General features: G+C 40.9%; 1 protein-coding gene and 1 pseudogene across 3 annotated transcripts in view; one reads left to right on the forward strand and one right to left on the reverse strand.

Annotated features, from left to right (window-relative positions):
- The window catches only part of DHX40 (DEAH-box helicase 40), a 112,813-nt gene extending 95,983 nt beyond the window's left edge, over nt 1-16,830 (forward strand). For all 3 annotated transcript variants that reach the window (XM_088481036.1, XM_088481038.1, XM_088481037.1), the window contains 4 exons: nt 1,914-2,008; nt 4,046-4,115; nt 7,488-7,716; nt 16,611-16,830. In XM_088481036.1, the coding sequence (XP_088337162.1) occupies nt 1,914-2,008; nt 4,046-4,115; nt 7,488-7,716; nt 16,611-16,747 (531 nt within the window). In that variant the 3' untranslated portion in view covers nt 16,748-16,830. The remainder of the gene's footprint in view (nt 1-1,913; nt 2,009-4,045; nt 4,116-7,487; nt 7,717-16,610) is intronic.
- LOC148514724 (5S ribosomal RNA) lies at nt 9,840-9,957 on the reverse strand (annotated as a pseudogene).
- Nucleotides 16,831-27,834: the final 11,004 nt, after the last annotated feature.

Raw genomic sequence — 27,834 nt, forward strand, 5'->3', positions numbered from 1 at the left:
TGCAGGCAGGGGGGGTTAGGTTTAGGCACCACCGGAGAGGGTTAGGTTTAGGCTGCGTGGGGGGGGGGGAGAGAGTTAGGGTTAGGATGCAAGAAGGGGAGGGTTAGGATACTTACGGAGCCTCTGTCAGGATTCTGAGAATCTGGATGCCGCTGTCTGTCTTCTGACCGCTGGCATTTCGACTACAGGCTTCCCGTATGCAATCCTTTTTCAAGTACTGTACAAAAAGTAAAATAGTTGTATTGAGCAACACAAAAAAACTTGTACTGTGATGAAATAGAAAAGGAGAGAGTAAATAATTGTGGTGTCAGAGACACTCTCGCTAAGAGACCTGCTAGAGATTTCTGTTTATACACTAGTTTATATTACTTGTAACCTCGGACAAGTAATACTTGACTGTGTAAGGAGACATTCTGACAAATTGTGTATATGTCTCTCGATAAAATGCAATATATAAAAAATCAGTGCATAATAATAAAAATATAAATAGTGCAAAGCCCTGGATATGAGCATATATAATTCACCTAAATACCAATTTTATCTTATTCTTAAAGAAAATGTATCAGAACTACTAGAATATCTGAATAATATGATTAATTGTATTACTCAAACTCGTGCTTTTAAATAGTCTTTCTATCATCATTACAATAATACCAATACCAAATACCATTACAAATGTTTTTAACCAATAATGAGGACACAGCCTATTAATTTGCTGGGAAAGAGTTACATCACTGAGGTACCTCATGGCTAATCATTAATCATAAAGCACTGGTTAGTAGAGACTATATAGGTCTCAATCCCATTCAATGGTCAGGCTGTCTCCATAGTGATAGATGTACTTTAAAGAAATAAAATGTTTTGTAAACAGGGCTTTCATAAAAGCTCCATAGTTATGTGTAGTCTTATCTATATTATGCATCTATGTAACATCTTTCGTAATAGAAGACAGATTTAGCTAATGTGCAGTTTTTCCTAAAATACACACACTGGGTCATACAACCAATCAGAGACTAGATGTCATTGTCGAAGGAGGCTATATGTTTTACTATTGGAAGAATGTACTATAAATGTACCTGTGTGTTTTACTATTGTATTAAATATATTTTCGTGTTAAAGTGAACATGTGTTACCATGGAATTACATGTGTGGTTTGCCATGACATTGAGGCTGATGCAAAGTTGAACACAAGTCGGCTGTAATTGCTACTGCACTGCGGGCACGCATATAAATGTTGGATATTTGCCCATATGCAGAGCTGTACACGTCTCTGCGGCCAGACCAGTTCTATCTGCACACATTGTTTCAAAGAGACCATCTGTGATCATGTGTTTCTGCCCAAAGCTAATGCAAACCGTTACACAAACTCAGCATTTCTCTGAGGAGTCAGGAACCAGTTGCACCCTGATTGAAGCACATATGGTTTATAGTGGTCTAAATAGCGCTTTGTGGAAATTTCTAAGCATCTTTTGGTTTGCATCGTGGCAAATATACGCTTCGTAAACGAGGCCCATTCTATTGTTAGGTGTAAAAAAATGTAAATATTACATGATTGCTCACTGTTCTGTTACAAAATGGAAGCGTACTGACTCATGTTGTAGCAGTTTTGCCACTTCATTTATTTTCCCCTTTAACTTTACAAAGAAACATATTTTTTTATTTATACTACAATATTATGTACTACAATACTGCAGTACAGTAACCATTATGAAAATATGGACTGTATTGTCAAATTGACTTGTACACAAAAAGGTGTAAAATGGGCCCAAAGACTGTCATAACTTGGTACCTACAAAACACGGGTTCAAAACACCGGACTTGCAAACCCACCGCAGATTGCAGAATTAGCAGTCTATTGGAGATTACATAGTAATAAGTTTATATAATAAAATATTTTTGTTTTACTTATTTAGATGAAAGACTTCCCAGTGGAAAATCTTGATGCTCCTAGTGATGAGATGCTCAAGCGATGTCTTTGTTCTGGTTTTTTCTCCAATGTAGCCAGAAGGTAAGGCATGCACATTATGATCTACAACACTACACACTAGTCTACACCTCAGGGCCACTAAGTGATGAGACACTATCTGATTAAATTCTCTTATTAATTTATAAGGAATCTAGTCATTTTATGTACCATGATGACCCTTTTTCATATTTTTTTTCCAAATATATTAAAAGTAGAATTTTAATATTTTCTTCGTATAATACATGCCATCATATCAGTGCTACAATGTGGCAAAGATGCCTTGCAATTAATATGCTCAAGCGCTTTTAGGGTTTTGTTGTCAAGCATGTGTTCTGTACATGCTAATGAAGTCTGGTGATAGAGGTAGATGACTAGTGTACACATTAACTCTTTTGCTGCTGCAACTTTTCTCACCTCATCATCTATGTCACTAATTTTTTTTTTGTTTTTAAACAGTACCCATACAGATTATACCTTGTTTCTTTTTTTTCCGGGAGACTTTGTATTGTCTGGAAATACCATTCGTCTGCTCATTGTAACACGTCAAATAAAATGTGACTAAAATTGGCAGGGTTTTTTATTTAAACTTCAAGAAAGTGAAAAGAAATAAAACCCACAAATAAATGCTCTGTGGTTCTTGCTTCATAATTTATTCATTGTTGTAAAACTGCAACAAGCAAGATTCTACAGGTAGTGTTTTGCCAATAAAAAATCTAAACTTGGAAATAATTTTTTTTATTATTTTTCCAAATTATTCACCGTCTGAATTTAAACACTCTCTATGTGTAAGTATAATACCACAGCCCAAAAACCTATGTTTTCCTTAGTGTAGGTATATCGTCTGGTGATCTCAGCAGAACTAGAACATATACAGGAAATTCTAGAATTGAAGTACGTTACTTACTGCAGAAGTGCAACTTCCTGTTTGGCAAATACCTGCTTCCTCCATGTGACATGCTCATTCATTTACACATAATATCCCCATTATATGCTCTAAACCCCTGCACACTTAGGGGGTCATTCAGACCCACTCGCGAGCGGCAGTACGCTCGCAAGTGGGTCGATGTTCCCCACTGCGCATGACGGAGGGAGCTCCGTCGTGCGCATGCGCGAGACCCGGCGAGCGACGGGCTTTCCATTGCTCGGGGTCTCGCACCAAAGGGGGCGTGCTGTCGATGTTGATTGACAGCATGCCCCCTTTGTTGGGCGTGCCGGGGGCGTGCCTGCCAGACGGAGGCGTTCCCATGGGAACGCCTACCATCTGAAGCCGGCCCCACTGACATCACTAGTGATGTCAGTGGGAGTGATTTTGGCTCTGATAGAGCCAAAATCACTCCTGGCCTTGCGGCTGTGAAACCCGACCGCAGGGTTTCCCTCGCAAGTCCGATGGTCGCGATGGTCAAGACCATCGCGACCATCTTTTTGCACGCACGTATATGCTGTGGGTTGTGACCCACAGCTATACGAGCGTACAGGAGGACGCTCCATTTTAATGGAGGAGGGCCCTGATTCAGAGCGAGCGCTCTGGTCAGAGTGTCCGGCTCTGAATCAGGGCCTTACTTCCCTCGCTCCACCAACAATAATACTGTCAACCAAACTATCCCTCATTTGTACCAAGCCAAGCCAAGTCTAACCCACTTGTGGCTGCCATTCCAAACCCAGCTCCCTCTCTTATAAATGGCAATAATAGCAGTTCAGGGGAAGATTGGCCATAGGATGTACCAAGACTGTTCCTGGTGGGCTGAAGGCTGCGCCTAAATAATTTATTTTAATTTATTTTATTTATTGAATACTGATAAGGTGTGTCCTTGTTCGGGTTGCTCCTGTGAAAGCCTTCTTTTGTGCTTTCCTTGTTTTACTATCCTATTCTATAAAGCAAATATTCTATTTTTATCATTTAATAATTTATCATAATAACTAATTATATACCTTTTAATAATGTACTCACAAGGTTGTACCCAGAAAATACACTTTTGAATCAGGATAATTCAAGAAAGATGTACCTGAGTCACTCTCAATAAACATGATTCATGTAATTTTCAGTTCAAGGTTTCAAACACATTTGTGCTGTTCATATAGGTCTGTTGGTAGAACATTCTGCACAATGGATGGAAATGGCAGTGTGGTTCACATACATCCTTCATCAGCTGTGAGTATTTTGAATGCAGGAATAGATCATCTCACGTTGTTTAGTCTTCAGCTTTGGATGCTACTTTCAGTTAACTCTTTTTGAAGTCACTAACTGAGTTTTTATTTTCTTGTTAAATATTATGCATGCACAGTTACTGCTTCTAATTTCTAAATCTTATTCGAAAACCATACCGTTGAAACCAATAGCTTTCCTATTATTTTAAAGATAATATACAAGTGCAACAAACAGTTTCTGATACTGTGAAGAATTTCACATACAGATTCTATATATATATATGTGTATATATATATATATATATATATATATATATACACATATATACACAAAAGCGCTAGGACCAACGTTCACATGCCAGCGTTTCAGAGTCTCAGCTCTTTTATCAAGACATACAAAAGAAAAAAATAGTACATACCTTTATAGATGAAAAAACCCCTGTGTGTGCATGCAAATGGGTCATATGTACAGTCTGCACCCCGGGGGTTGCTGGGATGCCCGCGCTGCCTGATGATCTCATTGGGACTCCTTGTGGTTTGACTGATTTGGATGCACACACAGGGGTTTTTCATCTATAAGGGTATGTACTGTTTTATTCTTTTGTATGTCTTGATAAAAGAGCTGAGATTCTGAAACATTGGCATGTGAACGCTGTCCTAGCGTGTACATTCACACACATACCAGCCAGAACATTAAAACCACCTGCCTAATATTGTTTAGTTCCCCCTCATGCCACCAAAACAACCCGTTGAGACATGGACTCTACAAGAATTCTGAAGGTTCCCTGTGGTATCTGGCACCAAGACGTTAGCAGCAGATCCTTTAATGTCGTGTAAGTTGCGAGGTGGGGCCTCCATGGTTTGGACTTGTTTTTCCAGCACATCCCACAGCTGCGCGATCGGATTGAGATCTGGGGAATTTGAGGCAACACCTTAAACTCTTTGTCATTTTCCTCAAACCATTCCTGATAATTTTTTTACAGGGAGCAGGGCACATTATCCTGCTGAAAGGGGCCACTACCATCAGGGAATACTGTTGACATGGATGGGTGTTCTTAGGTTTAGGTAGGTGGGATGTGTCAAAGTAACATCCACATGAATGCAAGGACCCTAGGTTTCCCAGCAGAACATTGTCCAGAGCATCCTGGTGCCATCTCTTTCCCATGTAAACGACACACACGCACCCAGACCAGTGCAACTTCTTCCTTTGCTCCATGGTCCACATCTGATGCTCACGTGCCCATTGTAGGCGCTTTCAGCGGTGAAAAGGGGTCAGCATGGGCACTCTGACCAGTCTGTGGCTACGCAGCCCCAAATGCAGGAAGCTACGATATACTATGTGCTCTAACACCTTTCTATCATAGCCAGCATTAACTTTATTTAGCAATTTGTGCTACAGTAGCTCTTCTGTGGGATTGGACCAGATGGGTTAGCCTATGCTGTCTACATACATCCATGAGCCTTGGCACCCATGACCCTGTCACTGCTTCACCGGTTGTCCTTCCTTGGACCACTTTTGGTAGGTACTAACCACTACATACTGGGAACACCCCACAAGCCCTGCTGTTTTGGAGATGCTCTGAACCAGTCACCTATCCATCACAATTTGGCCCTTGTCAAAGTCGCTGAGATCCTTACGCTTGCCCATTTTTCCGGCTTCAACTTCAAGATCTGACTGTTCACTTGCTGCCTATTATATCCCACCCATTGGCAGGTGCCATTGCAACAAGATAATCAATGTTGTTCACTTCACCTGTCAGTGGTTATAATATAAAGGCTGATGTGTGTATATGTATACATATAAGTAATGTGCGTACTTTGAATTTAATAAATAATGCTTAAATGTTCTCCTTCAGTGGCACTCAGAAGAGGAGCCAGATAATAATTGGACCTTGTATGAATTTGATATATATGAAATCAAGCCCCAAAGCACCAGAAAATACCATAGTGTAGTATTTCAGGTTAACTGATTATGGGCCTGATTTAGCATGGATCGCAATTGCAACCGCGTACGCAGATCGGCCGATGGTGTAGCGACAGCATTGCAAGTGCACTGGATCATGCACATAGAAAGTGCACGACAGCATTGCAAGCGCACTGGATCATGCACATAGAAAACCATCGCAGAGTGAGTGACAAGATGTCAGCGTTTTGGGGGTGGTGATGGGGGAGTGGTCAGAGAAAAGCAGGTGTGCCTGTCCGTTTGAACGCTGTTGCATGGGTTTGCATAACTTAGCCACTGCGACGGAATTTGTAGCTTGAGTACTCACTGTGTGCGATGAGAGTTGCAATTTCTGAGACAGGTCAGAGCTGCTGTAATATGAGGGTCCGATGTTACCAATGTGTACACAGGACTGTGAGGTATTACGGATGTCAGAAAGCGGTAGTGGGCGTCTCTATGCTGGCTGAGCGGTTGCAAACATTAGCACATTTTTCGCAGCAGAACTGCGTGCAATTACGCAGCAGCGATCGCAATAGTGATCCGTGCTGAATCAGGCCCTATAATCCTTAAGGAAGTTAGCAACATCAAAATGCTTTTGCCAGTTCCTGGATTTAGTCACTGTGGCATCATCATCATGAAGTCCCATGCTGGCTTGGAGTTCCTTTACTCTGTTTGTGAACGTTTCCATCCTTCATGATTTAGGTGATCTTATGTGATATGCACATTTATATTTGACTAATGTACAAGTTTTTAATCTCCTTATTCTTATTAAATCTGAAATACTACACTATGGTATTTTCTGGTGTTTTTGGTGCTTTGAATGGGTCTAATTACTACACTATAGACCTGATTCAGACATGTACGCAAACCTGATGGTTTATGTACATTTTACGATGGTATAGAGCTTGCATGTGCAGAATCGGTCCTACGTGATCGCACACAGTGCCCCTAAGCTGCAGCATGATTGACATGCTGCTGGCATTTGGGGGCATGGCAGGGTAGCACCGGCCTGTATTCATGGAAATAGGGGCGTGTCCTCCCCCCCCCCCCCCCCCCCCTGTTTTCCGGAAGTGCTGAGGCCAGGGCGGCGTCTGAGTAAGCTTCAGTTTACTCAGATAACCGATGCTACAAACATTGCAGCCAATGGTCGCGATGTTGATCTGCACTCGGATCTGCGATGCCGCCTAGAGGAGTCTTTTTTTTTTTTCTCAGATGTCTCCTGCAGGTATTAGCATATTAGTTGTGCGGTATTGCACAGCCGCTTCCCTGTAGCTGTGCAATACTGTACATATCTGGATGAGGCCCAATGAACGTAACAGCTATTGTGATCTCGCTGACTGCAGAACTATTTACTTCCAGCTGCCTCTGTGTTGAGTTTGATGGATATAATTGAATTCTAAACTTGTTTTTTTTATGTGTGTATATATCTAAAAGATATTTGGACATGAAGCCAACATGGAGTGGATATTGTTTCACAATGTCTTGGTGACATCGAAGATATTTGTTAGGACTGTGTGTCCCATCCGCTATGAATGGGTTAAAGATTTACTTCCAAAGCTGCATGATATAGATGCCTATGAACTAAGCAGCGTGGCCAGGGAAGAGGTGACTGAAGAGGAAATGGCTAAGTGGGAATCTAGAGAACAAGCAAAACAGAACAAAGGTGAGATTATATCAGTGTAACCTATAACTCTTTTATATACTTCAATGTATGTATCGCTTTGTAAGAGAAACTGTTAACTACATAACAGTTAACAGCCCTGATGATAATTTACATCCTGTCCTCCATTATCAGTTTATTCTCTATCCAAAATAATTGAAAGCAGTCTGGTCCCCACAGTCACACCTTGTGTCTCTCTTGTCCCTTTTTTCTCTGTATTGTAGATTATGAACTCTCACAAGCAGGTCTTTACTCTTCTGTTTCTCTTTTGTACTTGTATGTAAAATCTTTTTCACAACAGCATACCCAGACAGCTAAGGACAGATAATTGATTTAAACCCCCTGCTACCCTCCCACTCCACCTTAGTATTTTTCCAATATGAACTCTTCACACTAAGGTTACTACTGGCAAAATAATTTATTAAGGGATAAGAGAGCTACCTAGTGAAATCCTGTGAAAGGGGTTACCAGTAAGTGTCACAATTTTCACATCATTCACAGGACAGCACATCCAGGGAAGATGAATAATTTGGGAGGGGCAATAGATTAAAAGTTTCTAGATTTTAATTTGAAAGGACATCAATAGGATAGTATCTGGTGAAGGTGTGAATGCTGATCTACATGTCCTCATACTCTATTGCGGGATCGGTATGAAGATGCTGCTGGAAGACCGGCAGTGAAGTTCCCGACAGGTAAGTATTTGAACTATTTACTAACCTAACCCCCCCCCACCCTAACCCTCACTTGGGGGTGCCTAACCTCCCCCCCAAGTGCCTAACTCTAACCCCCCCTGTAAGTGCCTAAACCTAACCTCTCCTTCCCCGCAGCCTAAACCTAAGTCTCCCGGGGGGGAGGGGGGGTGCCTAACCCTAACCTCCCCCCGGGGTGTCTAACCCTACCCCCCCCCTTTCCCTAGCCTAACCCTCCTGGAGGGGTGCCTAACCCTAAGTCCCCCCCGGTGCGAAAAGTATTTGTTAAAAAACGGGGATAACTTTTCTCCATGTAATACATGGCGAAAAAAAGTGCAGAATTGAGGTTTAGCGGTGTAGGCTTAAAAAAAATAGCCTGCAGCCCTGAGAGTGTCCCCTAAAAGTAATCTGTGTTAAAAAAAATAAAAAAAACCCTCAGGACACCCCAAAAAATTTACTTGAATTTTGGGGAACAAAGATTTAAACTAGCGAAATTGATTCAGGGGGATTCCTAAGTCTGTGGCAGGTGTTTTCTAGAATGCGGATGGTAGCGGCAGGTGCATTTTTGAAGAATTTTAAAAAATGACTTTAGGGATTTAAAAATATGCTTGCACCCATTTTCATGTACCCCAAATTTGATGGGACAAGTTATTTTTTTCCTAAAAAAAATTCTTCACCCCTTCTTCTAAGGCCGCATTTATACATCTGCCGCGGCTATTGAAAACCCTGATTACCTTCAGCAGGCAAAAACGGGGTACCCATAGTGATCCCCATGTCAGGACATCTTTAGGGAGGTGCCAGGATGAATTCCCGAAAATTGACTAGACTTTTCGATACTTACCTTTCCGCCGGGTCCATTTTCGCCAGATCCTAATTGAATACGGGGATAAACCGGGCACGCACCCAATACTTTAGCCCAGAAAAAATGACGATGATGGCGAAAAGTCCAACCTCAGACTTTTCGCCGCAAATTGAATATGGCCCTTATTCGCATATGGATACAAAGAAAAGAAAAGAGATTCTGCACAGAACTAAGAATGAATTATAAACCAACCATTCAACAATCACAGAATATTATCTATCATCAATAATTGTTGGTGGTGCTCCCAAAGCCCAATATATATGTATTGAACAACAAAGGAGAAGAAAGTAGGGCTATTGTCTGGGGCACTCTTAAGTACTAATTGTTGTTGAATTAAAACATAACTTTTATTAGCAGCAATAAAATAATAAAGTACCATATAGTTTATTCAAAAATCAGATGGTATAGATCCATCATAAAAATCAGACTTCATGAAGCATGATGAAATCTGAAGGCAAATTGTTAATACATTACACAATCAGAAACTGGGTATATTTGATTGATAATATATAAAAATACTAACATATATTTATATTGCTTGGCCGTGTGCAAAAACACTACCAAATGTATATTTTAAGCTACAGCACCTGGTATTCCCTGGAGGTCACCCTTCCAGGTACTAACCAGGCCAAATACAGTTTAGCTTCCAAGATCAGATGAGATTGGGCAATCAAGTAATGTATGGCTGTAGGTATTATAGGGAAAATTGCACAATTGCCAGATCAAAGCAATATATATGTAGGACTAGTTGCATCTGTAGTCCATTTGTTGACAAAATGACAACTTCCAAAGAAAGAATGCACAGGCAAACTTTATTTGTTTCACATATCTACTTAATATGTCAAAAGATATCGCCAAATTCAATACACAGGTAATATTGTATGCTTCTGAGCCCCTTTATTCAATAAGGAGGCAGATCATATATATTATGCATTCATTGAAGCCGCATAGAGGACATATTAAGTTAGTCGTACAGATTAGCATGTAATAAATTGTAGTATCATAGTCAATCAAGCTAGGAACAGTATAGTATATACCAACTTAGTAAACATATATGTCAACACCTGACAATTATAATTGGTATAACGAGCACAAATAACAGGTGTCTTCTCAAACCATCAAAGAATATAAAGATTTAAGCACTCATTACCTCTGTGAAGATTACTGTGGGCTAGATAACAGAAGTCCACATTAATTAATAAACTCGTAGCTAGTCAGAAAAAATTGCTGTGAAGAATCACATATACAGAATGTATGGAAAGCACATGTTACATGAAACAAAGTAAAAAATTAATATATAGTGCAATCCCAAATGGCAACTCCTACTAGAGCAAAAAACTTAAGCTGTAACCAGAATGGTCAACAGAGTGTCACTATGAAAATTGCATTTTATATATGCTCATGTCAAATTCTGGATAAGAAGGTCCTATTAAGCGTGCGTCAAACAGACAAATGACATAATGAAATCCACCAGTGGAAAAAGAATTGTAAGTCAGACTGACTATTATATTAGGTGGTGATTTTATTACAAGTGATACACAACATCTCTTCACTAAAAAGTGAGAGAGACTACATGTGCTGCTGTAGGCTAGCTAAGAAAGGAGTATTCACAGAGAAGTGTAAAAAATGAGATCACAATCAGTAAATGAAAGTACCAGTGTGAGAATAACATAGACAGGGTGCATTACATTGATTAAAGATATAAGATATGGAGTGCACGGGCTGGACGCCTCAGGGACTTGGATGTGGGAGTAGTATTGTATTTACTTGCACACTGACACAGCAGGACCTCCGTGTCCTAGGACCCGCTTTATTGCAGCAGATGATTGGCATGAAGCAGCCTCAAACTAAGAAAGTATTAACCTATGCCAGAGGTTACCAAACGCAGTCCCCAAGGCAACCCAACAGTTCAGGATTTAGAGATATCCATGGTTGAGCACAAGTGACTTAAATAGTACCTCAATCTATTTGATTTAACCATTGAGGCGATCGACACAGTTTTCTTAACCTCCCTGCATGACTCACTTCTTTCCTCTATGCTTTCTCACTCCTGCCCCGAACAAGCTGCTTCACTATACAATGCCCCTCTTACTTCTACTCTTGACTGTTTTGCTCCAGCAATCACTACTCTCTCTTGCATTCCACACCTCAATCTTGGCACTCTAAATACACCAGATACCTACAAAAATGTTCACGTACCGCTGAGGAAATCTCGCTGTAAGGCAGACTTCCTCCAATTCAAGTGTATCCTCTCATCCTACAGTGCTGCCCTTCTGCTCTCTCAAACAATCATATTTCACGAGAACCTTATCTCTTCCCAGTCCTCAAACCCCCTGTGTCTCTTCGCCACTTCCAACTCCCTCCTCTGCCCAACCCCTCCTCACTCTCTGCCCTTGTATTTGCCACCTACTTCACATCTAAAATTGACTCCATACATCAGGATATCATATTCCATCAGACCCTTAGTACTCCACCCCCTCCATTCCCTGACCACCCCTCCCCATCCATCTTACCAACTCTGACATCTTTCTCCCCTGTATCTGGTGTGGAAGTCATGGCCCTCATCCGGTCCGCCTCCCCTTCACCTCCCCCATGACCCTATCCCTTCCACCTCCTCCGCCACCTCTCTCCTTTTGCCTGTTCCCATCTTGCCCACCTCCTCAATCTCTCCTTCTCATCAGGTATTCTCCCTTCTGCATTCAATCATACCCTTGTAACCCCCATCCTTAAAAAAAACTACTCTTGATCCTAATACTCTCTCCAACTACCGACCCATCTCTCTCCTCCCTTTTGCCTCCAAACTCCTTGAGCGTATTGTTTGCAACCGCCTTCCTTTCCTCCCACTACCTGCTTGATCAATTTCAGTTTAGCTTCCATAGTCTCCACTCTACTGAAACTGCTCCCACAAAAGTCAGCAATGATCTCCTTGCTGCAAAATCCATGGGCTTCTACTCTCTGCTCATTCTCCTTGACCTCTCTGCTACTGTGGACCACCCTCTCCTCCTGCAAATCCTTCACTCCCTTGGTCTACATGATACTGCCCTGTCCTGGCTGTCCTCCTACCTCTCTCACCATGCCTGTCTTCTCTCATGACTCCTCCCCCCCACACTTCCACTAAAGGTAGGTGTTCCCCAAGATTCTGTTCTTGGACCTCTCCTTTTCTCCCTCTATCAGCTCCTTTGGCCTCCAATATCATCTCTACGCTGATAATACTCAAATCTACCTCTCATCCCCTGACCTCTCTCCTCACTCGTATCTCCAACTGTTTCTCTGCTATCTCTTCCTGGATGTCCCAGCACGTTCTTAAACTACTAAGTCTGAGCTGATAATATTCCCACCCTCCTGCATTACCTCACTTCCCTCAATTTCATTATCTATTAACGGCACTACCATCTCCTCTAGCCCCTAAGTGCGCTGTCTTGGAATTATCCTCGACTCCACCCTCTTCTTCAAACCACACATTCATTACCTCTCGCAGTCCTGCTGTTTCCATCTTAATAATATTTCCAGTATCAGACCCTTTCTCACCCTGGATACTACTAAGACCCTCATCCACTCACTGGTGTTACTTGTTACATTTTTATGATTTTTGAGATCGACTGTACCTTCACCCCCATCCGCATAGGGCGGAGGTGGTGCGCATGCACTACTAACATTCCCTTCGGCAACGCTACCTTGCTGTGCATGTACGCTCCCTTGCAGTGCGCAAACAACGCTATTTAGCGTTACGTGCGTGCTCCTTTGCGTCGTGCACGTGACGCTAGTTTGCGTCACGTGCACACTGCTAAGCCACATGTTCCCCTTGTGCTGCCACAACTTTAAACAATCATTAAACTTTATCCTTTTATTCAGAGATTTCACTAAACATATACTGTCTCTAACATTATTCAGTACTTCTGAATCAAAGCTACCAATCTTAGGAAAAGGTTTTCTACATTTCTTGGTCATCTTGACCCATATGTCACAGTACACCGTAGCGTATGCACCATACTTTTTAAACATAACATACCTGTCCGAACCAACCGGCCCTTCCACCAGCAGCACATCATCGACCATTACCAGACATTGTTTCGCACCCATCTGAGAAAACGCTTAGCAATTTCTTAGAGATTTTCGATTGGTGAACGATTTTCAGTGAGCTACGTTCACGCACTCCCTCCCTTTATGCACAGTCGGCCCGCAGGGCGTTACAGTCGGCTTGCACAACGAGGAGCAGAATAATCACCTATTGTAAATTATTCTACCTGCGGTGAATTCAATCCAAGCTTCGACTGCTCGCTTCCTCCCACTATGCACCACCTTCCCGATAAGCGAAATTGTCAGTGTGCATAAACGAGGAGTAAAATACCCGCCTAGCAGATTATTTTACTTGTGATTAATTTACCTCAAGCTTCACCACTCGCTTCCTACTTTGAGTTTACTCCCAGCTAGTAGCATCTAGAAGTTCCAATAACTCCTAACCTTGCCAGCAGTTTCACTCCCACAACAACCCACTTCACAATCACAGTTTATATAACCATGTGGTTCGATCGCATTGCCCAAAGAACCTAACTGATCAATGGACTTTGCGATTAATGGGTGTTAGACCGAGAAACCCCTTAGTTACTCAATAACCACAATGTACCTGCTTTGTACTCTGGCCCAGTAGTTTGTACGGCCCCGTCAGACACCTACTGAGTTTCAACCTAGGCTTAGCAGACAGTAGCTTCTACTTTACAATTAGGCTTAACAGACAGTAGCCTCCACTTTACAATCACACGTTTCAATTACATACACCTTTTCTGCGCAGAAAAAAATTAAACCTTTTCCCTAAATATAGTAGTGTAATTCAGAGATTTAACAAGCAATCACGCTTTGAATACAATGACTGGTTGAACACCAATACACCATTACCAGAGATTGCTTCGCACCCATCTGAGAAAACGCTTAGCAATTTCTAGAGATTTTTGATTGGTGAACGATTTTCAGTGAGCTACATTCACGCACTCCCTCCCGTTATGCACAGTAAGCCCGCAGGGCGTTACAGTCGGCTTGCACAACGAGGAGCAGAATAATCACCTATTGTAAATTATTCTACCTGCGGTGAATTTAATCCAAGCTTCGACCGCTCGCTTCCTCCCACTATGCACCACCTTCCTGATAAGCGAAATGGTCAGTGTGCATAAACGAGGAGTAAAATACCCGCCTAGCAGATTATTTTACTTGTGATGAATTCACCTGTGGCAGCAATACAGGAAATATGCGTACGCTATTGTGTGACTTACCCCCTAACACAAAACTTTAACAATGAAAGAAAACCAACTTTTCCTTCCTTGTCCCTGGATTCTAATCAGCGCTCCTTGAACTCACACAATAACGGATATCGGTTCCTCAACATTGAATGGTAACAGGTTTTCGAACACAGTGCGTTCTTTCCTGCTTATGGCGCCGTCCACCCTTTGTTGAGAGATCGATAACCATGTGTTACCATGTAAAGTCTAGTAGCGTGACCTCACTACGAGCCCCCAACTATGAATACCTAAAAATATTTATACCCAAATGTCGCTATTTAGCGTTACGAGTCGCACAAGAAATAATACCTTTCCAGACTTTGTGTGGTTCCAAAGCACAAAAAGTTATTATTCATGTAAAAACATTCAGTTACACGCCTTGATCTAAAATACAATTAGCGCAAAAAGATTATACATTTACAAGGTGCAGTCGATATATACGCAGGGGCTCTGGATCCAGATTTCCCGGCATCAAAGGTGAAGCCTCCATCAAAAGAAAGAATAAGATGACTGACTACTGGAAATAGAGCGCCTGAATATATACCCTTACAGAGAGTAGGCAATACAATAGGAACGAGTTGGCATAATCCCATTTGTTCTTCCTCTTGGTTCTTCTGTTGCGGTACAGTTCATAGGTCAATTTGTACAGTAGGGGTTCAGCCCTCCAGCGGCTCTTTGTGTGTGTTTTCCCGCCGAATAAGTAATCAATAGACACTACATACAAAGTTCATTCTATCACCTAATTCTCCATAATTCATAACTTGCAGACACATGTTGCGATCTCCTTGCCGGTGGAACCGGAGATCTGCAAATAGACAGTGGTTTAGAATGGCACCAAACACGGTCTGCTTATTATGTACTAAACCTTAGATCTCAAATACATTAATTTCACAACATAATTGATAACTAATAAAACCTTGGATATTAATCTTAATGCTAGGGAACCTTTCAGTGTAAGTGTGCTATGTGTAAGTGTAGGGATATTTAAGTAAAGACGCTAGTATGCGTTGTGCGTCTACGTGTTTGCGGAGTACACCATGGTACGTGCTTTGCAGGGTTGTTCATATTATATGTTCTAATAAATGTATGTATTGTTTTGTGAGGACTTTTAATATAGGGCAGTGGCAGACGCACGACACTAATAATCATAACATAGCGCTGTACACAAAGGTATTGTGTAGGCACCGCAAGATGGCGTTGTGCGAACAACGCAAAATTACGTTGTGCAGATATTAATTTTAAGATCTGGTCTCAGCCAATCATCCGGCTTCGACAGGGTCTAAGGGCCTGATTCATTACGTATCGGTGTTGCGATCGCAGCTGCAATTACGCACGCAGACCTGCTGTGAAATATGCTAATGAATGCTGTCGCATAGACAGTATAGAGACGCCCACTGCCGCTATCTCACATTTGTAATACCTTGCAGTCCTGCGTATACATCGGGAACATCGAGTAACATTGGCCACGCAATTACAACAGATCTGACCTGCCACAGAAACTGCTAACCTCGTTGCACGCAGTAAGTACTCAAGCTGCGTATGCCGTCGCAGGAGTAGCTAATTTATGTTCGCCCGTGCAACGGCGTCCAAACAGCTGCGTTTCTCCAACCACTAACCCGTCACCAGCCCCAAACGCTCACAGCCTGTCACTCACTCTACAATGGATTCCTATCATAAGCATGCGCAGTACGCACCATCGGCCGATCTGCGTACGCTGTTGCAGTTGTAATCTGTAATGAATCAGGCCCTAAGTGCAGACAGGCCTCATTATTTTCATCTCTCATCCTCATATTAATAAACAGACAAGTCCTATTTTCCCCTTTCCTGTTTAGTTATCTGTCTTGCATTGGCCTCTCTCCATCATGGAGGTCACTGATGTGTGTAAAATGGAGGTGACGTATATATAGATGCAATATGTACACGTCCCTTGGTGTGTCACATTATTTATATTTTTTTAAATAGTGGATCATTTATTCTCTATCTAGTATTAAGTGATCTGATAATATACACATTAATACAATGTTCCTATAAGTATTACATTTCTCTTACCATCCATCCATTGTGTCTTCTTGCCAGATATATTTGAAGCCTCACTGAAGAAGCTACAGAAGAGAAATGATGAGCAGTCCATATCGGATGCCAGAGGCCGCTTCCTTCAACGTAAACAACAGAAATGTCAGAATTCAAGTGTCCAGCCATTGGAAAGTAGCTGACAGAGACATTGTTGTCTCCTTATAGATATATTATGTTATATTATGTACAATACAGTAGCTACAGTAATAAATAGTCAACAAAAGAGCAGTTGTATCATTTGGTCAGTGTATAAAAATGTACTGCCTTGGATTCTCCCTTTGTGGGGTAAAATACAAAGCAAGATCTTTCCTATTGTGGTACATACAATATATCAGGGAACACACGTGAAATATTTCCACAATCATGAGATCATTGATCACTCACTATTTATATTGATGTTTTTTGGCAGAATTTCTCATGTACAAAAATGGCGCACACATAGTTTTGAACCGATTTTCATAAATGCATTTTGTGAGCAGCTAGTACATATTCGCAGCATGTAATTATAAGCAGCACACTAGGGACCGTTGAATGTTATGGGACTCCACATGGGAGTTATCAGCCAATATGAACAGGTAATTATATAAACTCATTTTTAACCCTTCTAACCCTACTTTTTTAAAACATAAGTGGCACTCCTTGAACTTATATGAAAATTGTGTGATAACTATAGCAAAGTTCAAACACATGCATATTTTGCAGTACCATAATAGTCACATACCGTATGTTAAGTCAACAGTCAAATTTGAAAGCAGAAATCTACACCACTTTACATAAGGCGGTGTCTACACATAAATAGGATCATGCATGTTTGCTAGATTGTGAGAACAATTATAAAGCAATCATTTATAGGGAGGCAATTGTCAAACACATTGCCAACCTATTGTAAAGCACCATTAAAAGTAAGTCATTAGTGTATAAATAAGTGCAATATCACTATATAGAAACTGTTAATATAAAGAGATAACTGGTATATAATCTACAATTTTGTATAAAATTTAAAAACCAGATGGATCTAGACAATACCCTTACATATTGCCAAACAAATTTTACCCTTTGTTCAACATATGTATATTTACATTTTTTTATACTGTAGCTTGAATTAACTGTTATTTTTATATAATACATAATAATAAAATATGTATTAAAATAAGTTTGCTTCCTAAATGTATTTACATCTTTGCACTTTACTTAAGGTTCATTATTTTATTTTTTTAAATGTAATAAAGTAAAGTTTTTTTTGTTTAATTAAATGTATATATAAGAAAAAAAAATTGACAATTAGCACTGCTATGCATGGTTGAAAAAAAGTATAAATAACTATTGAACAGATTCATACATTTTGTTTAGATAGTAGTTTCTTCACAAAAGCACTCCACCAGATGGGTGGTGCATTTCATATTCAATTGAAATTATGCAAATATAACTCAGATTTATTTAAAAGAGTTGGAAGTGGTGAAGTTCGGTATGTTTGCTGTACGTCATAAAGGTTTTTCGGTACGTTCAGACCAGAAATTTACACAGAATCCTGATTATATTTAATAGGTAAACTTTTATTGGTCTAGGTGCATTATATAGATCCATGTTTTTAGCATAAGATGTACTGTAAATATGACAGAAAATTGTTAGACCTAACGTCATCTTGATTGGAGTGAGTTAACAGCTAAATAATGGGGGGAAAAAAATTAAATGTTTTTTTTTAACCTTTTGCTACATATACACTGAAACTGCTTCAAAGGGGGAGCCCGGGCAAACGTATCCAGAAGTGCGTACATGCGTGCGCCAAGGTTACATCATTTAAAGAAACAAAAATTCCAGATGCAGGCACCCTCATTTGAATGAGGGCAGGCCCCTCTTTGAAACTAGTTGCTCCCATAAAAGCTAATGTTTGATGATCACCAGCTTTTATCCCCTAAACGGCAGAAAAAATAATGGAGTCCAGGAATGAGGGGGGGTTCCTTCTTTCAAATGATGCGACCCAAAAGTAGAAAATGTTTGTTGATCACCTGTGATTACCCTGCACCACAGAAAACAAGCCTCTCTTTTAAATGATATGGAACCCTAACAGCTATTGTCTGGTGATCACTGTGTGCCTATCCCCACCATACAGGCCTGCATACATGGAGGGTACCCAGAGGGTGGGCTGGCCCGGAGGGCAGGGTGACAGTCTCATTTTCAGTGTCTTGTACTGGCTGCTGGCTCCTCTAATGTAAGTGGGCTGAGCACTACTTTTTGCCAAAAGGGAGGCAGCACAAGACCATTAAGTTCCCACAAGCATAGCACAAACACTCAGCCCCACCCCCACGTTGACTTCCATTCTAATAGGCATGTGCTGTATGCCGCTCTCCATCTCTGCCTGCCTGCTTTCTCTATTGAGTGATCAATTGATCGCCCAACATATCATGTGCCCATCGGCCAGTGTGTACCAGCATAGCGTCGTTCACAGACATTGCGTTGGCTGTGCTGCACATCCGATGGCAGACATATCTGCAGATATGTTTGATCATCGTGCTGTGTGTATGGGTGGTCAGCCAACCACCGTACACGTGCAGCAGAGGCCATGGGAGAGGGGCACGACGTGACCCCCGGCCAGCAGGACCCGCAGCCAGATGACAGATGGTGGTTGTTCGGTGTGCATGATCACCCATCATCTGCAGATATATCTGTTAGGTGTGTACCCGGCAGCCACAAGTCTATGATTAAAGACTAGTCACTTGGCTTGGGTTCCTTTCTCAACTGTGCTCGGACCACACAGTGGACGTTCCAAAAGAGGAGGCAGTGCTCAGTGTCCAGCTCCAAATAATATTTGAGTTTTACGTGTTTTTTGTTTCAATTGAAAACCGGAAGGTCACTAGAAGACATATTATAGTTTGGCAGCCACCCCATATGTTAGCACCCACGTTTATTAACATAATATACTGGCAGCCCTTCTGCGCATGACATCTCACAATGTATACAATATCTCACACTTGTGCATTGGGGCCGGCCAGTGGGTGAGTTTTCTCTCCCCCACTATTACTTCCAGCTTCACCTCGTTAAGAGGCGAAGCAGGAAGAGCTATAGAGGCACGATAAGTTTCTAAATTTGTATGTGTACCTGACCTGTCTCCCAATATGTCCACCATATATGTCCTCCACCATCCCCCTTTGCATATGAGCATCTCTGTCTCCTAAGCATGTGTGAAAGAGAGAGTTAGAGAGCTGTTCTGATGCTACTTGTTGTATTATATGGCGCTCACAACCACATGAAATGCAGCAACATATGAATAAGAAAAGACACTTCCTTGTAGATCTTTCTAGTGTGAACTCTGTCAATCTCTCAGTTGTTGATCCAGATGATAAGAAAAAGAATATACAGTAAATGTGTGATACTGATTGACAAGGTGGTGATGTAATAGGTACAAGAATTGTATAATAAATATAATCAAAATATTTCTTCGGGGTGTGAGTGTACCGCTTTGAATTAAAAGCTGAATATAATAGTCTCCATCTAAGAAGAAAAAATATTTTCCAGGACGAATTAGATCCCTTCCTTGATGAAATTCATTTTATTTTCCTATAGTTTGAGTTGGGCAATAGGAGATGGCTTAGTATGTTCTATTATGTTGTATAAAGAATTGACTGCTGCAGAAACAAAATGGTACGGTATCTGTTGTATCTTTTCTATGTCTGGACAGGGGAAAAAAACTGAAGTAAACCCAAAGGAGGGTATTTAAAAGAACACTTGGAAGATATAGGTCACATTGCTTTGAGGAAGAGTCCCTACATAGGCTAGAAGCACATTGGCTGTATGGACCTGACCTGACATCTTGAACAGTTTCCAGCAATACTAGCACTTTAGAAGCAGGGGGAGCAGGTGCACACTATAAGCCCTAAGAATTCTAGTGATCAAAAAAGTCTATAAAAAACTGCAACAACTAACATGGTTTTAAAAGTTGAATAGTTTTTGCTGCCGTTGTGCATTGGTCATACCTCCAAACTGTTCTGATTTTTCGACATATACAGTCAGGTCCATAAATATTGGGACATTGACCAAATTTTCAGATTTTGGCCTCTATTCACCACCACAATGGTTTTGAAATGAAACAAACAAGATGTGCTTTAACTGCAGACTGTCCGATTTAATTTGAGGGTAATTACATCCAAATCGGGTGAACGGTGTAGGAATTACAACAGTTTCAATATGTGCCTCCCACTTTTTAAGGGGCCAAAAGTAATGGGACTATCAACTCAAAAGCTATTTCATGGACAGGTGTGGGCTATTCCCTCGTTATTTCATTATCAATTAAGCAGGTAAAAGGTCTGGAGTTGATTCTAGGTGTGACATTTGCATTTGGAATCAGTTGCTGTCAACTCTCAATATGAGATCCAAAGAGCTGTCACTATCAGTGAAGCAAGCCATCATTAGGCTGAAAAATCAAAACAAACCCATCAGAGAGATAGCAAAAACATTAGATGTGGCCAAATCAACTGTTTGGAACATTCTTAAAAAGAAAGAATGCATCGGAGAGCTCAGCAACACCAAAAGACCTGGAAGACCACGGAAAACAACTGTGGCGGATGACAAAAAAATTATTTCCCTGGTGAAGAAAACCCCTTCACAACAGTTGGCCAAATCAAGAACACTCTCCAGGAGGTAGATGTATATGTGTCAAAGTCAACAATCAAGAGAAGACTTCACAAGAGTGAATATAGAGGATTCACCACAAGATGCAAACCATTGGTGAGCCACAAAAACAGGAAGACCAGATTAGAGTTTGCCAAACAACATCTAAAAAAGCCCATTACAGTTCTGGAACAACATCCTATGGACAGATGAGACAAAGATCAACTTGTACCAGAGTGATGGTCCAAAACATACCACCTCATCAGTGAAGCATGGTGGTGGTAGTGTCATGGCGTGGGCATGTATGGCTGCCAATGGAACTGGTTCCTTGTATTTATTGATGATGTGACTGCTGACAAAAGCAGCAGAATGAATTCTGAAGTGTTTCGGGCAATATTATATGCTCATATTCAGTCAAATGCTTCAGAACTCTTTGGACGGCATTTCACAGTGCAGATGGACAATGACCCGAAGCATACTGCAAAATCAACCAAAGAGTTTTTTTAGGGCTAAAAAGTGGAATGTTATGCAATGGCCAAGTCAATCCCCTGACCTGAATCCGACTGAGCATGCATTTCACTTGATGAAGACAAAACTGAAGGGAAAATGCCCCAAGAACAAGGAGGAACTGAAGACATTTGCAGTAGAGGCCTGGCAGAGCATCACCAGGGATGAAACCCAGCGTCTGGTGATGTCTATGCGTTCCAGACTTCAGGCTGTAATTGCCTGCAAAGGATTTGCAACAAAGTTTTAAAAAGTGAAAGTTAGATTTAGGATTGTTTAGTTTGTCCCATTACTTTTGGCCCCTTAAAAAGTGGGAGGCACATATAGAAACCGTTGTAATTCCTACACCGTTCACCTGATTTGGATGTAATTATCCTCAAATTAAATCTTAAAGTCTGCAGTTAAATCACATCTTCTTTGTTTCATTTCAAAGCCATTGTGGTGGTGAATAGAGGCCAAAATATGAAAATTCTGTCAATGTCCCAATATTTATGGACCTGACTGTACGTCTTATAATTCTGATGTATGTCCGAATGTCCCATTCACCGCTGCTCAGTATAGCAATGGAGTTTACACTATGAGGTAAATGTAATAGGTTGCGAGTTTGTAAAAAATGCGAGTTTTGTGCTAAACTCGCATTTTTTACTCATTCGCAAATGTAATAGGGTGCGACTATAGTAAAACTCACAATTTTCAGGCTTTACTATAACTTGCAAAAAACATCTCGCATCCAGTTGTTTTCCCATTCTCTAGATAGAACTCTGGCAATGTAATAGAGTGCTTCACTCGCACATATTACTGCCGGAGAACTCACAAAAACAATAGACCAGCTTCAGGATAGCGAGTTTATCCTGAACAGGTCAGAGTAACACAGAGACATGCAGATATACATAAGATATGTGAATGTTTCTGTGTGTACATATAAAAACACATTTTAAAAATGAAAAAAAGACATCCACCCCCTCCCCAGAAGCACCAGCACCGGGCTATATAAAGCCTTTCCTGGTTCTAAAAATACAGGGGCCAAAATGCATAGGAGGCCCCTGTATATTAAGTACCAGCATAGGGCTTTTCTGAGATGGTCCTGGCTGTGGAAAAATGGGACAAAACAAGTAGGGGTCCCCTGTAATTTCCATAACCAGCACCGGACTCTTTCTAGTGGAGGGGGTAATGCCACAGCCATGGAAACCCTTTCACCGGGTTCCGTGGCCAAAGCATTACCCCTGACCGCTAGTCAGCCCAGGCTGAGGATCCCTGGGGAGGTGGGGACCCCCCAATAAAGGGGTCCCCCTCTCTGGGCACCCCAGGTCTAGGCTGATAGCCCGGGGCTATCCCCGGCACCCCTGGCCGTTGGGTGCCGGGTTGATAGTGTAGTGTTATGTAAAAATTAGAAGTAAAAATATTGTCTTTAGCTGTGGTACTAAATGTCCCAGCAAGCCTCCCCCGCATGCTGGTACTTGGAGAACCACAAGTACCAGCATGCAGGGCATTACAGGCCCGCTGGGTGCCTATTAGTATAGAGCAATTGAATTGCTCCGCCGGGTGCCTATTAGTATAGATGTCTAGGCATCTATAATAATTGAATCGTGCCCATAGAATCTGTGATAAGTTGACGGACCTATGTGTTTTCGCTGTCGGCTTCCTGAAAAAAAGCTTATTATCAAGGATATTTTCCGGGGTCACCTGAGGTAAAAAAAATAAAATAAACAGATAAGTGCTGCTGGCGGCCACACTTCAGGGCTAATTGGTTAGCCCCGGGGGGGCAATTAGCTTGCTGTAAATTACTGCGGCTAATTTAATTCCACCCTTAAATTTTTTTGTGGCAGAAACCAATTAACCTCCCAGTATGTCTTTGGAGTGTGGAAGGAAACTGGATAATGCCAACAGTAGTACAGGGAGAACAGAAAACTCCACACAGAGTCTTGGTTGGAAGCAAACCCATGACTGTGAGGCCCCGTGCTGCATGTGTAAAATTATGACATGTTAGATTTTGTCACAATTTCTTCAGCTGAAATTGGTCCTCTTTCTGACCAGAATGTAGCTGTGTCTTCCGTTGAACAAAATGTTACCAATTTGCATCGCACACCAATTTACACATAGCAGTGAATGGGAACATATGTATGTATCACCTAGGAGTGATTTAACTATTAAAATGCAGAACAACACAGGGCCTGGAGTGGATTTGAGGCCCGTTGGTTCCACCTTTGCTTGCACGTTTTCTAGGTCCTGAATATGTTGGTGCTGAGGAAACCAACACTCCAGGTAAGGCTGTTGTCAAAGACATTATTACAATTTTAAAACCCAGCTTTTACATGCATATGGCTAATCAGGCTGGAACCATTGCTTATACCTCTTTTCCACCAAAAACCCAGGTCCGACCTGGGTTTTTGGACATGGTTCCAACCCTGGTCAGACCCATTTACACTGCACCTTTGATCTGGGTTACTCCCAGGTCAGCCCTGTTCACACTGAACTCAGGTCTGCCCTGCTAAACCTGTGAGGTCATAAAAAGTGGGAGGTGAATGCTCCACAACCACCAATCAGCTCATTTTAGGCATGACCAAGGTCAGAAAACCCGGGTTGCACCGTTTACACTGCACCATTACCTGGGTCCAACCCTGGTAGCTACCTGGGTTGGATTGCAGGGTCACTTGACCCAGGTTATTTTTCAGGGACCCTTTTACACTGAGCTGCGACCTGGGTAGACCCAGCAAAAACCCAGGTTTTTGCTCTGGTGTAAAAGGGGTATAAGTGTCAGAGTTAATTTAGCTACATTTTACATTTGTTTGGTGGTTGGCCACAGTTAATGTAGCATCTTCTTCATAGCAAAATTTGGCATCTGGGTGACATGGATAAGATGACAGTATATTTTAAAAGAGAATTCCATAATTATGGCTAAAAATGTGCTGTCAGTTTTCATATTCCCCCCCCCTGAGATGGCTCCTACAGGCCTGCATAGCATCTCCTTTGAAATAAGTCCAGACAATCACAATTTGCTCATTCCCACTTCTTTACTACATATCACATTTTCTTTCATTTTTTTTTATTTTCTTTAGACCAACAGCCCCAATATCCTTTTCTTTCTGCTCCAACCCATAATCACATTTATCCTCCATTCCCTCCACATCACTCAGATTAGTGAAAGATACACAACACCTCAGATCAAGTATGCCAACATCCAGCAGTACCATATTAGCTCTGGGTTTAGGGTTTCTAGCTCATGTATGTTTAATGTGTCTAATTGTATATGTTGAACAGTATATGTGCAGCCCTGTGTACTGGCATATCCTGCAGATTTACATGTAGAAATGGATATAAATATAGAAATGAAATTTCCTCTCAGTAGGACTCAAAGTACTTTAGCTTTGCATTTAAAGAACACAAGATAAAAAATAAGCTGAACAGAGAAGAGAACTACGCATTTAGGTTGTATGTTTTTTAGGAGCTTAAGGGACATTAGTGAAATGCTTCAGTAAGCAGTAATGCTGGGTACACACCAATTGGCTGCTCAATGTGTCTGGGCTGATATCATACTGGGTGGGCATTTAATTCCCCCCCCCATCTGAGATGTCAGTCACAAGCAGGTCACGGCAGCAAGTGTAGAGTGGAACAAAGGACAAGTACAGTTGTGTATCATCAGTATAGTAGTGGAAGACCAGGCCATGATGTCTGATAATTATGATTATTACACCCAGTGATAGCATGCCTACTGCAAAATTCATGGGTGATAGTATAGAACCCTGTAGAACACCGCATGGCAGTGGCACTGGTAACGATGAGTATACTTCAGAAGAAACTCAGTGACCTGCTGGTGAGAAATGATTTGAACAAGCTAAAGACTGCCATCCAGAATTTTTTCAGGTGTTGAATTAGAATTCCAGGGAATTTCTAGAAAAGGAAGGTTTCATACCAGTCTGTAGTTGGTCATACAGTCGAAATCTAACTTTGTTTTTTTTTTTTAAGAGATCTAACAATAGCTTGCTTTAGTGGGTCAGGAAAAATGCCTGTCTGCAAAGAGTATGACACTATATTCGCAAATATAGGAGACAATTATGTCCATACACCCTAATAGAAGCTTGGTTGGGGCAGGATGAAAATCACAGGTGGTGGGATGCAGTATATATTGTCCAGCAAGAAGCACGGCACTGCAGGGTTTAAACCACCAATGTTTTTATATTTGTTATGAATACATCTTGATCTTCGATTTAACTCAACGTTTCTGGGCCTTGTTTTTATATTTGTTATGAATACATCTTAATGCTTGATTTCAGTCGACGTATCTGGGCCTCATAGGACTCTGTCATCAGGAAAGAGGAGATTTAAATAGAAACTTGTTAGTTGTCTATTTACATCTCGGTTTCTATTTGCATCTCCTCTGTCATGATAACGGGGTCCTGCGAGGCCCAGATACATCGACTGAAATTAAGCATTAAGATGTATTCATAACAAATATGAAAACATTGGTAGTTTAAACCCTGCAGTGCCGTGCTTCTGGACAAGTGCTTGGTAAGGTGACTCTATTTAATATAGCAAAGGCACATAGGTGGTTGAAATTTTTTGATTTGTGAGTGGCAGATTTCCATATACACACACACACATATATATATATATATATATATATATATTGTACACAAAGGTTGAAATGTGAGCGACAAAAGTGCTTAGTACACTCTATTAACTATTTAAATAATTCAGTAAATCTGTGAAAAACGCTTAGTAATTCATATGTAGTGTTTTAAAACAAAGTGCAGAAATAAACACATAAAGTGCCAAGTGAATAATTTAACCTCAATAAATAATATATGCAAGTGAATAAATACGTGTTTAAAATAATAGGAATATATCTAAATATTAAAAAAATTATTTAATTCATAAATATGACACCTACAATCATGAAAAGTACATAAAAACATAGCAATAAATGATATACATAGGATAAAAAGGAGGAATAAACTGAAAAAAGCTTATCTTTTAGATAAAAAAGAAATTGAAGAGTTCATGGATGTATGATCAGCCTCCCAACGCGTTTCATCAATCTAAGTCTTCATCAAGGGGATACCTAGCTGTTAATGCCCTCCGGCTTATAAACCCCACTAATAGGGACAATTGACACTCATTATGACATCACTTCCTGTCAGTAAATTTTTTTTTTTTTTTTTTTTTTATACCTTATTACTGATATATTACAGTGAATCTATATATTCTGTAGTCACGTTATGTCCATCAGTCCTAAAAGCATGTAATTTAGTAGTTTTATAAAATATAAATTGAATAACAAACTGCGGGCTGTCATCACTTCCGCCCAAAAGTCAGGCCAGTTTTGTCTTGGAAGTCCGGCCACTTCCACCCTGATGCTCAGTCTTGTGATCCCGTCATCACCAAACACGCGACTCATTGCGTCGTGCTTACAGTGCTGTATAGGTACGCACTTCCACCCTGGGTTTCGATCTGGTAGCCGCGTCATCAAAGTGCGACTCGTCCAGTCGCGCTAATAGTGCTTGTCGAGGTGCATGCTTCCGCTCCCAGGATACGGTACTTCCGCTTATCCTTTTGCTCCTGCGCATGCGTAGTGCCTCCTGGCGGCGGCCATCTTTATGGATCCTATTCACCTCAGGATATCTTGTAACCGCGGCCATCTTTCTGGATACTTCTTAACCAGCCACCATATTTAAAACTCCGGCACTCCTATATTAACCTGTGCAACTCTGGGCAAAACCTTAGGGAATGAATATTCAATTAATTCCAGCTATAAAAAGAAGAAGGGGGAAGGATTAGAATATTTATTAAATAATCATCCTAATAAGGGAAAGACCTATATTGTCTTTCACCTATATAAACCCATAGAAACATAGATTTACATAGCTGATCAAAAACTTTATATAACTAGTCACAACTACTCAGAAAAGCATGTATGTATGCCTATATATAAACATATATCAGGATAATCCACAATTATATAGCTAATTGTTCCAAAAGATTATTTTCAACATATTATACTAAAGGAAAAGGAAAAAGAAAAAAAAAAAAAGGGGGGGGGGATGTTCAGAGAAGGGGATAGCAAATAAAGCAAATATCCTAAATCCACAAAACCTAATAGTGTATTTTATAATAAATACAT

Source organism: Taudactylus pleione, unplaced genomic scaffold, assembly GCF_031769625.1.
Source record: "Taudactylus pleione unplaced genomic scaffold, aTauple2 ptg000260l, whole genome shotgun sequence".
Taxonomy (NCBI): domain Eukaryota; kingdom Metazoa; phylum Chordata; class Amphibia; order Anura; family Myobatrachidae; genus Taudactylus; species Taudactylus pleione.